Consider the following 9,931-nt stretch of genomic DNA (forward strand, 5'->3'; position numbering starts at 1 on the left):
CCACAAACAATAAAAAAAGCAAATAGCTTATTAAAGGAGATGTAATTGTTTAAATCCAAAGATTTATTAATATTCTACTAGCATAAAAAAAGAAATACAAATATGTATTTACATAGTTTTGAATCATGCTGTGTACTCCCACAGCTTACTTGCTAGATGCGTTCACAGCCCCACATCCATAATCTGATTTAACATGAGGGAAGCCTGCTTTTATTAGACACTGTTGAGTCTTCTTTAAGCTGTTTAAATCGGCCCAGACAGCAGAGAATGACCACTCATCCAAACACTCAATTATCACACCTGCAAAAAAACATGAGATTTTAATATCCTTCTGTGGTGAAGGTTGATCTGGGTTGAGAAGTGTCCCTTTTCAGCCTGACAGAGGGTCTGAACACAAGTTGAGGGTGGACGGGTGTCCTCAGCTCAGGATGCCCCCTCTCATGTGGCCGCCGTCGCTTAGTCCATGTTCTATGAGTTTGATGTCCTCCAAGTCGTCTTTGATGACGCTGATCAGGTGACTTAAACCTTCTTGTTGCTGCTTTAAGTGCTGGAAGTGTGAGGTAAGATGAGAGTGTTTCAGTTAGGAAAAAAACAAAACAAAAAACAAACATCTCATATTATGCAGTCGGTGTAAAACAGTCAAAAATACATTTCTGAGTAACCAATCTGATAAATAAAAGCCTTAGATTTATAAACGGGCAAAAAGATATCCTACTTGTTTGATTTCTCGGAGGAGGTCTGCGTCGACGTTGTAGCGCTCTTCGGATCTCACGGCTCCAAAGTGGTTCTGCATTCGAATTTGAGACATCAGCTCATTCAACCGACCCTGGATAGGATTAAAAACAAACACAAATTACACATGGAGTAAAACGTGTGTATAAATTACATCAGGAGTTTGATCCCTGAGTAAGAAAGACTAACACACTGCTTTCGATTCACGGTTGTAAGGCTGGAACTAACAATATTATTCTATCGATTATTCAGATAAAGAAATGAGCTGTTTCAGATGTTCACTTAAGATTTTATAGAATATTAGAAATACATTAAAGAGATACAAATAAGTAATTGTAAAACCTACAAATTTGACAATATTATAAGTCTACTTAAAATGAAACACCTGAAAAAATAAGGAAAAAATAAAATGCTTCTTATTGGACAGGACACACTTGCCTTGAACTGTGTGGGTGCATTGAGTTCTGACTGAATGGTGTCCAGCTGCACCCTCAGATGCTCCTCATCCACTTGGATGGCGTAGCCGCTTTTTCTCTGAATCTCCTGCTTTATCAGTACCTTCCAGGAAAAATATGCCAGAATTATTGAAGATGAATTTATAGAGCCGGGAGAGAAGCGGACGGCGCCAGGACATTCCAACTTGATGTAATTTACACATGCTGATCGATGCGGTTTTTGCTACTTGTGGGAGAAAGAAGGGATCTGAAATCTCCCTGACAGAATATGGGGTCAGTAAAGTGGGGGGAGAGGGGCTGCTTAAAAGTTGCGTCTGTGTCATTGGCAGTTTTATGTTTTTGTTAATGAGACAAATGAAACGCATTCATCTTTTAGTTAAACTGAATGCAGAAGCTACCTGCAGCACTCTGTGAGACAGATCCATCAGCTTCCTCTTGTATTGAGCGATCTTGGCTACAGTTGTCGCCTGGTTCTTCTGCAGCTCACTGATGTCGTTGGAGATGATCTGAAAGTAAGTGCACAAAAGGCAGCAAACAAAGATGTCTCATTAGATGTTTTTTTTTTTTTTTTTTACCTTTAGACTTTACCACCTCCCTGCCTCCATCCCCCATTTTGGCCTTCTCTCCTTTCGGCTTGTTGCATTAACGAGAAATAGAAAAACTCTTGGAAAGATGTTTGTTATGGAAAACTCCCTAAATTTGGCTATAAAAGTTCTCATGTTCTAATCCTGTCTATGCAGGTGCTTTCTGAATGTTTTTCCACTTCAAATTAGGTTTCTAAAGTAAAAATCCAAATCTTCTGTAACTAAACCCAACTTTGTAGTTCTTTCCCTAAAGTCGCATCCAAATTAAACCACACTGGAGTTACAAACACAAGGACCCAAGGTTATCCAAGGCTTTCAATTGAAGTCTTCAATAAGGAAACATTTTCTGAAACACTCTTCCTCCCGCTGACTGCTCTGGTATTTCTAATATTTCATGATGAAAACCAGCAGCTGGCAGTGAGGATTGACTGGACATCTGCGGACCGGCCTTGACACCAGAAGTCTGCCTCAGAATTCCTTTTCTGATAACCAGGTGGCTTTTTGTCCATTTTCTTGCCTTTTCTTCTAAACATTTGCTAAATGTAGAAACGAAAAGCAAGAGATATTTTTACTTACATCCACTCTGGTCTGGTGTTGCTTGGTCATCTGCTCCTGGATCTGCAATCTGCGGAGCAGCTCCTTGAAACCCACCATGGGTACGGGGATTAACCTGAACATTTATGGAAGGCAGTTCACGGACGAAACCTAGGACCATTTATGAGCTCTTTGGATAGAAGCAAGAAAAAAAAAAAAAAAACTAAATAATAAAAACACATTCCAACTTACTTCTCTGGGTCAGGGTTGTCCACCTTAGCTTGTTCCCAAATGATGGGATCCACACCTGGTGACGGCAAAGAGGAGGTAACGCCGTTAGCTGATTTTAGCAACAAAACGACCAAACATATGTGCACACATTTACCTGCAGGAGCGTTTTGCAGCAGCTGCTTCAGGTGTGCTGGGGACAGCTCTGTGCGTGTTACTGACATGACCACTCCAATCTGGGTGAGCTGAGCCTTGATGCCGGACTGCTCCAGGTAGGCGAAGAGTGTGGAAGCTGGGATCCTCTTGGAGGTGCCGTTGGGGGAACGCTCCACCAAATAAATGATCACTTCTGTCCTGCAGAACAGATGAAGCAGGAGGTAATTGTTCAGGGTGGCTTCATAGTCTTCAGGATTTAGGAAACCAGGTAAAGTTAGAGAAACTTACTGATCGTTGGGCAGAGCTTTAACACCCTCTACGTTGACGGTCAGAATCTGGTTGCTTCCCAGAACCTTGTGCAGCGACTCGACCAGCTGCTGCTGCTGAGCACGGACGTCAGGTTCCTTTTTATTCAGAACCAACACCACTAAACCATCTTCGTCCTTGCTTACTGGGACACAGCTATACCCCACTGCCTGCAAAAAGACCAAAGATTAATACAGGATCCTAGGGCAGCTAGGCAAACATTTTTTAATACAGTATTAGACAAAAATGGTCAATGAAACACACGAAAACATGAACATATTCTGCCTCTGGATATTTCCTTTTACTCATCTGAACCTGTAAAACACATTTTTGATTTTTCCAAACTGCGTATGATTAGTAAGGAGTGGAAAATGAGTGAACCAATTATCCCTAGTTTACCTTGAACCTGCAGAAAGGGTTCTCCTGAGTAAAGTCCACTGGCAGGTTGTTGTTAACATAGTAGCCCTTCCCTGTTCCCCAGTAGGCCTGCAACTGGTTCCACTTGGCAAGTATGGAGTCCCGTTCGTCTCCCAGCAGAGTTGGGGCTGACAGAGCGGTCACTTGCTGGTAAAGCTGGGTTGGCTGAGCTTGACCCTGCTGATGGGCCGGCTGGCCAAACAAGCCTCCTGTAGCAGGAATAGTAAAAGAAACGGGGAGTCAAACACACAGTCATGCTGAGATTTATGTGCAATCTAGTTAATAACATGTAAAAATAAATAAATAAAAATTCTAATACAGTCATTTTATTTCTTACAAAAAACCAAACATTTTGAAAAAAGCAACGGTTAAGGTGCAGCTATAAATATCTGCATTTGCACAGATATTCTCAAAAACCTATTTATCTTTTTTATTGACCTTGTTGCTGTTGTGTCGGCTGGATGTTAAAACTTCCAAAACCGAGGCCAGCTGTTCCTAATCCAGTTCCAAAGCCCGTCGCTCCAGTAGTGGCACCAGTTCCGAGTCCAGATGGGAATCCAAACCCTTTGTTCTGCGTGTTACCAAACAAGCCCCCTGAAAAACAATATTAAGAAAATGATCACCTACAAGAAAACCATCTTTAAGGTCGGGAGTGTTTAGAAAATATGTTGGCTTTGCAGGAGGATCGCTAGATCAGTCAGGCTTTGGTCCCATGCTCTGGGAGACAAAGGGTGACATCTAGTGGCAGGTTAGTGTAATTCATCGGATTGAGAGTCTAGGAATGATTGGTGATGGACAACATAGTCTTCTCTGATATAATTTCACAAGGCTGGTTCAGAGAGAGCGATACACAATTACAGGAGCATTGGCTCCTCTAATTTTAAGACGAGTGCAACGTTTTTGTATAGAGACAGCTAAATATTTTACATCATTACCCTGACCAAATTTTAAACGCTATATGGTTTATATTTAACATTTCCCTGTATTCTTTAAGAGGTCATGATGCCTTCCAGTTTAACCAGGGCCTTCAGAAGAGAAACAGGCCCACAGCATCACACCACCCAATCATGTCTGAATGAAGTCTGCGTGTAGCCTGAACAGTGAAGTCAGGTGTACTGCTCAATGGGACCGCTCCATTACTTTTGACTGACTCTGCAGTGACCACGTAATATAAGGCGTTGTAGAAACAACTTAGATTTACTGTCCATTGCCATGATTCCAAATTTAAATTTCAGAAAATGTAAAGCTGGATGTTTTGAGCTCCGTTACTGACCTGTTGTGTTGGAGGGGGCAAAGTTGAAAGTGGATCCTGGTGCGGCAGCAGTTGTTGTAGCTGTCCCAAAGCCACCAAACGTACCTGTGAAGCAACGGGAATGAGGACAAGTTAGATGAAAGGAATGACAAAAAGAGGGTGAAAGGAAAGCAAGAGAGCAAGAAAATAATAATAAAAAAAAAACACAGCATGTTTGATGGGTAGCAGAGAAGAACAATCATGACAAAACTTTCACAATAATTGGAGAAGAATTTGACAAATGATTTCCAGCTATATTTTTTCCTCCATAAAAACACATTCCTCATGGGCATCAACAGGCATGGGTGAAGAACTCAAAAGTTTTCATGCAAATGTTGTGACTTACAATCACCAAGTGAGATGAAAGAAAAAAAAATATATATCACTGCACCGCACTGAGGTGGAAAAACTAAACAATAATCCATGATTGACAGGCACAAAATGAACTGAATCACAAAGGTCCTCTACCTGTGCTAGCCAGGCTATTACCAAAATTGAAAACAGAGCCAGTTGTGGTTGCTGTACCGAAGCAACCTGCACTAAAGCTGACTGCTGGGTTTGCATTTAAACCAAAACCCCCAAAGCTGAACCCACCAGCCGTGTTGCTTCCAGCTCCAAGCCCCCCAAATCCTGCAGCCAAAGCAGGCAGGCAGCGAAGAAAGAGAGAGTAACATGAAGGAGATAAATGTCAACGCCAGAGCTCAAAATGACTCTGTATTATTAACAACCTCCATATGCCTAGAAGGAGGGCCATCTAAAGAAACAACAGACACATTTGAGGCTTGAAATAGGACCTTCGTCTCACCTGTGTTGGAGGCACCAAAGCTAAATCCCGTGGCTGGTGTAGCTGTAGTCGTGGCTGCGCCAAAAGCAGGAGCCGTCAGAGCTGACAAATTCAAACAAGTCGGTGTTTAAAATGACACACAGATGTAAATACAAAATAATAAGACAAAGATTCATGAACTCATATCAAATTTTATCACGTTAAGAGTGTAAGATTTAATGTGTTGTATTAGGATTATGTCATGGACAAACACAGAGTATAATTGTTCAACTGAAAAACCTGAAAAGTTTTTGTATTCGGCCATTCTACTTCACAATCCAGTAATAGTAATTTGCTTTAGAAGTAAGCTATAAAGTCCACCAGTGTGTACTTCTTATCTCAGTATCAAATACAGTTGTTGTGTAAAGGCCTTTATTGAGGAGTGAAGAAAACCTTAAAAACTCCTATTTGCCACAATATATGTAGTGAACAAGATGGTGGATGGCCATCTTGTCCACACTTAAACCCCAATTACTTATGAGATTAAGTGTGGAGGTTTTTGTAGACAATTCAGGAGCTGTGAGGACTTACTGCCAAAGCCTGAAGAAGCGGTGGTAGTGGTCGCTGTCGGGTTAAAACCAAACGTTGTTGAAGCTGTGGTTTTGGAACCAAACTGACCAAATGAAAACCCGGACGTCCCTTCAGAAGAACACATAGAGTTCAGTTACAATTACCTTGTGTTAAAGAGAGAACAAACTCAAGAGAGGCATGGCTAGTACGCAGCAAATGAAGACGGGTTCTAAATCTTCTCAAGCAGCAATAGAAGTCAATACATGTCTTTACTACAAATTATACTTTTTCCAAGCCATATGTGTAAAGGCCACAAGAAAAATCCAGTGAGTTTATCGTTAGCTTGGTTACCGCACTGCTAGAGACGTCGAGGGTTAGCGGTAAGTTAGCTACAACGTTCAGCCAATCAGTTATATGAACATGTTCTAAATTAATTTCACGGCAACCCGCGTTCGTAACACACATGTGACATATCCTGAGTTTAACAAAAAACTAAAAACCTTAGTAAATATTGCTCATACCTGGCCCTGTGTTAGTCGCGGCACCGCCAAAACTGAACGCCATGTTGACGACTGTCACTGCAAGCACTCTTCTTCGCCTTGTTCTTCAGCCAGTAGTCACTCTACAATGTGGGGAAGTACTGCCATCTTGTGGTCATAATTCAGATTGCTACTACCTTAAAAATGAGTCGACAACAAACTAGAATAGAATAAAACAGAATACGGAAGCGCTCAAATTCACATAAAATAGGGAATAATAATGAAAATAAATTATAGAGAGTAATTTAATACGACTTAATGACAACACAGTAATATAAAATGTCAATATACTTATAGAAAAGTCCACTGTCTGCTGGCACTAGTCATCAAAATCCTGTGAGTTATGTAGATATTGCAAACTATTTCTTAATAAAAGTAATAGTTGTGTTGTGTGCAATTTACAATCTCTTATTTATGAGTTAGTAATTGTCATTGTGATATTCATCATAATGTTTTTGCCTTTGAGACACTGAACATCTCTGTTGCTTATTCCTAAAATATAGAATATCATTATAAAATACAAACAAAGCCAATACTCTGAACTTGTCTTGCAATGTTGTCAGAGATAGATTTACTCATACAGCAGCCCTCAAACTGTTGCTTTGTTTATTAATGTTGCAAGCAGCTGCAAGTATTTTTCTGTAAAGTGATTTGCACTCACAGTCTTCTTTAACTTTTTATCCATTATAGTTTAAAGAAACATTTAATCTTTATTCAGTTGTACAACTTGTGAATGCTGTTCAGCACGGAGGAAGTGGGCAATACCCAAACGAAAGTAATCTATCTGTGTCCCGATTTTGCGATCGATCTCACAGCTTTTAAGTCTTTGCTATACAAAAGGGCTATGTTTCCATTCGTTCGTCTATCTGTCCATCCGTTGATCCAGCTATGCATCAATCCATCAAATCCATGCAACCTGTCTCTCAGTATTTCCCTTCAAATCCGGTAAGCTACAGACTCTTCATCTTTGTAACTTTAAAATGACCAAACTGAGAGGCAAACGGTGAATGGTGCGACGTAATGAGACTCATCTACTGAAACTATGCTTTATTGTTGTGAACACAGTAAAAACATTGCTAACAAGTCAACATTTCAAATGATTACAATCAGAGCAATATGTGGTTCTAGTAGTAACAATAATTTCACAGAACAGAACATGATCAAAATTTGGTACAGAGAATCCCAGACTAGTATCTACATTGTCAGTGTTTTGGTTTTGTAAGTGTAACAAAAAAAAAATAATTTACCCTCTTTCAGACTTCTGACAGATTTCCATTTTATAATACTGCTTATTTTTCCATTACAAAAGCAACAACATTTCTATCATGTCTCTCCAGATATGCACTGCTCACATGAAATAAAAACTGCAACAGCATTGGAGCTCCATTTAACTTTTTCAGTTGTCTGTAACTGGTTTGATCTATCCTTTAAAAGAAAGTAAAATGAAGACTGCTGTCTGATATGTACATCATGATTTTTCATTTATGTGCATAGGGAACTCCTTCTAAGATCCCTCCTGACATGTTTTAGGAGCAGTCATCACAGCTGGGGCTCATCACAGTTTCACTTGAATCATTCCACAGCATTTTCAAGATTGCATCAAAATTCACATCAAATAAAAACAGCCTTGTGTCTCTAATTTGATTACAAGAAAAAAAAAAAGACATTTCCATGAGTCTTATGTTCTGCTTTTGCTTGAAGCTGGAGGAAAAAGACAACTCCGTATGGCATAATACTCCATTTATAGAGAACAAATACAATAGAAGACACACAACAGTCCTGATCTTTATAAAGGCACAACTACAGCAGTTAAAATAATTTTCTGAATAACGTGCTGGTTAGTAAAGGCAGTTGAACAGCGTATATCAAAACTTCCTGATGAAAGGGATGGTTCAGGATGTTTGAGGAGGAGTTCTGCTTCTGCAGTAGATACTTCCTGGCGTCTCCATTTAATATGAATCCAGTTTAGTGACACTAGAGCAGGGGCCACCAACGCGGTGCCCGCGGGCCCCCTGTCGCCCGCAGGCCTCTTGTTAGTTGCCCGCGGGGCAAGTTCTAAAACTAGCCATTGTCATTAGGGTGCATTGCCAAATAAATTATTTAATTTAATATATTTACATTGAAGTAGTAAAATTTGTTTATATTCAGAATTTAAACAAGCTAATTATTAAAAACATTTAAATGTAAATTTTTATGCATAAATGTCACCGGAGGGCAGCAGCGACTGCAGACATGCTGCTACCTCTCTGCCGACCTTAGAGCAGAGAGCAGCACTAATGTGTTTTTTTTTACTTGAAGTAAAACAAAAAAAAGAAGAATTTCTGAAATTTTAATTATCGAACCCTCTTTGCAATTAACAAAATTGTGGAGAAAAAAAAATATATATTAAGTGTCAAAACATCTTGTACGTGGCGCACATCTGAGTCTGTGGGGGTCAAAGGGCACCCAAAGCTTAAATCTTATTGGTCCGTTTGCTTTTGTTTATTTGGCGGTTTGGCGCTTTTTCTGTAAGCTAAAACTGAATGAGCGCAGTTTGAACCTCCCGTAGTTCTAGGAGCGGTTCGGATGCCGGTTGAGCTTTTTACCGTGTTCGGTTCTGACGGGTCGCCGGTTCTGAGCTACTTTGATGTTTCCCGAACTGGAGAGTTAACGGGTCACCCGTTAGCTGACATCTGCCGCTCCTGCTTAGGGTCACGCTAAGACTGCGGGTTAAACAATTTAATCTAGTTGAAACGTTTCCTAAAAGAGTAAAAACTGAACAAACATTGTTGCTTCACCTTCTCCTCCTCTGACACCAGAACCGGGGATCAACATCCTCCTCTTTCCGTGGATCACAGGTCAGCTTCGCTTCCATGTCTTTATTTGTATTTAGCGTCGTTTGTGTTAAAAAAAAAAGGCTTCGCTGCTTTAGTGGTTTAAGTTTGCGCTGGTTTTGTGCGATGCGCACATGATGCGCTCTTACAGGTCAGGTGCAGGGATCGTTTTGTGCTACCTTACAATCTGTCGGACATTTTTTTCTCGACATCTGGTGTCAGCCAGCAGAAGCCAGCAGATGTCTCTGCACAATTTGTTAATAGTAAAGAGAGTTGGATAAAAATATACAATAACTTTTCTTTTTTTATTTAAAGGAAAATCTCACAGTGCGTCCAACAGCTGCAATAATCCGGACTGTCAGTCACTTGTGGGAATTTTAGAATCACACAGAAAAGCTAAGACAGGGAATCAAACTTAAAACTGAACTAAGAACTTCTGATCACATAATAAATTAGCCATAGCTGCCATGGTAATAATTACTGATAACTATTGTGAATACTCCCTAACATTAATATGATTAGACGGCATGTATTATTGTTATA

The 9,931-nt window shown here is 40.1% G+C and overlaps 1 protein-coding gene across 2 annotated transcripts; it reads right to left on the reverse strand.

The window, feature by feature from the left end:
• Positions 1-42: 42 nt before the first annotated feature.
• Positions 43-6,668, reverse strand: nup54 (nucleoporin 54). Of its 2 annotated transcripts, XM_015051336.1 has the most exons (15): positions 6,558-6,668; positions 6,058-6,165; positions 5,509-5,589; positions 5,172-5,333; positions 4,686-4,769; positions 3,851-4,006; positions 3,395-3,621; positions 2,978-3,165; positions 2,691-2,887; positions 2,558-2,612; positions 2,348-2,441; positions 1,586-1,693; positions 1,171-1,290; positions 716-826; positions 43-547 (listed from the first exon to the last, which is right to left on the reverse strand). In XM_015051336.1, the coding sequence occupies exons 1-15, from the start codon at positions 6,598-6,600 to the stop codon at positions 419-421; spliced, it is 1,863 nt and encodes a 620-aa protein (XP_014906822.1). In that variant the 5' UTR covers positions 6,601-6,668; the 3' UTR covers positions 43-418. The 2 variants fall into 2 exon arrangements, with proteins under 2 accessions (XP_014906822.1, XP_014906823.1); XM_015051337.1 differs by lacking the exon at positions 5,172-5,333.
• Positions 6,669-9,931: the final 3,263 nt, after the last annotated feature.

This window comes from Poecilia latipinna, unplaced genomic scaffold (assembly GCF_001443285.1).
Source record: "Poecilia latipinna isolate Pla-1442-1.1 unplaced genomic scaffold, P_latipinna-1.0 Scaffold1041, whole genome shotgun sequence".
In the NCBI taxonomy this organism is placed as follows: Eukaryota; Metazoa; Chordata; class Actinopteri; order Cyprinodontiformes; family Poeciliidae; genus Poecilia; species Poecilia latipinna.

Coding starts and splice junctions, on each gene's coding strand:
- nup54 (XM_015051336.1), bottom strand. CDS start 6,600: ATGGCGTTCAGTTTTGGCGGTGCCGCGACTAACACAGGGCCAG. Junction 6,166..6,557: donor CGCGACTAACACAGGGCCAG/GTATGAGCAATA, acceptor GTTCTTCTGAAG/GGACGTCCGGGTTTTCATTT. Junction 1,694..2,347: donor AACACCAGACCAGAGTGGAT/GTAAGTAAAAAT, acceptor ACTTACTTTCAG/ATCATCTCCAACGACATCAG.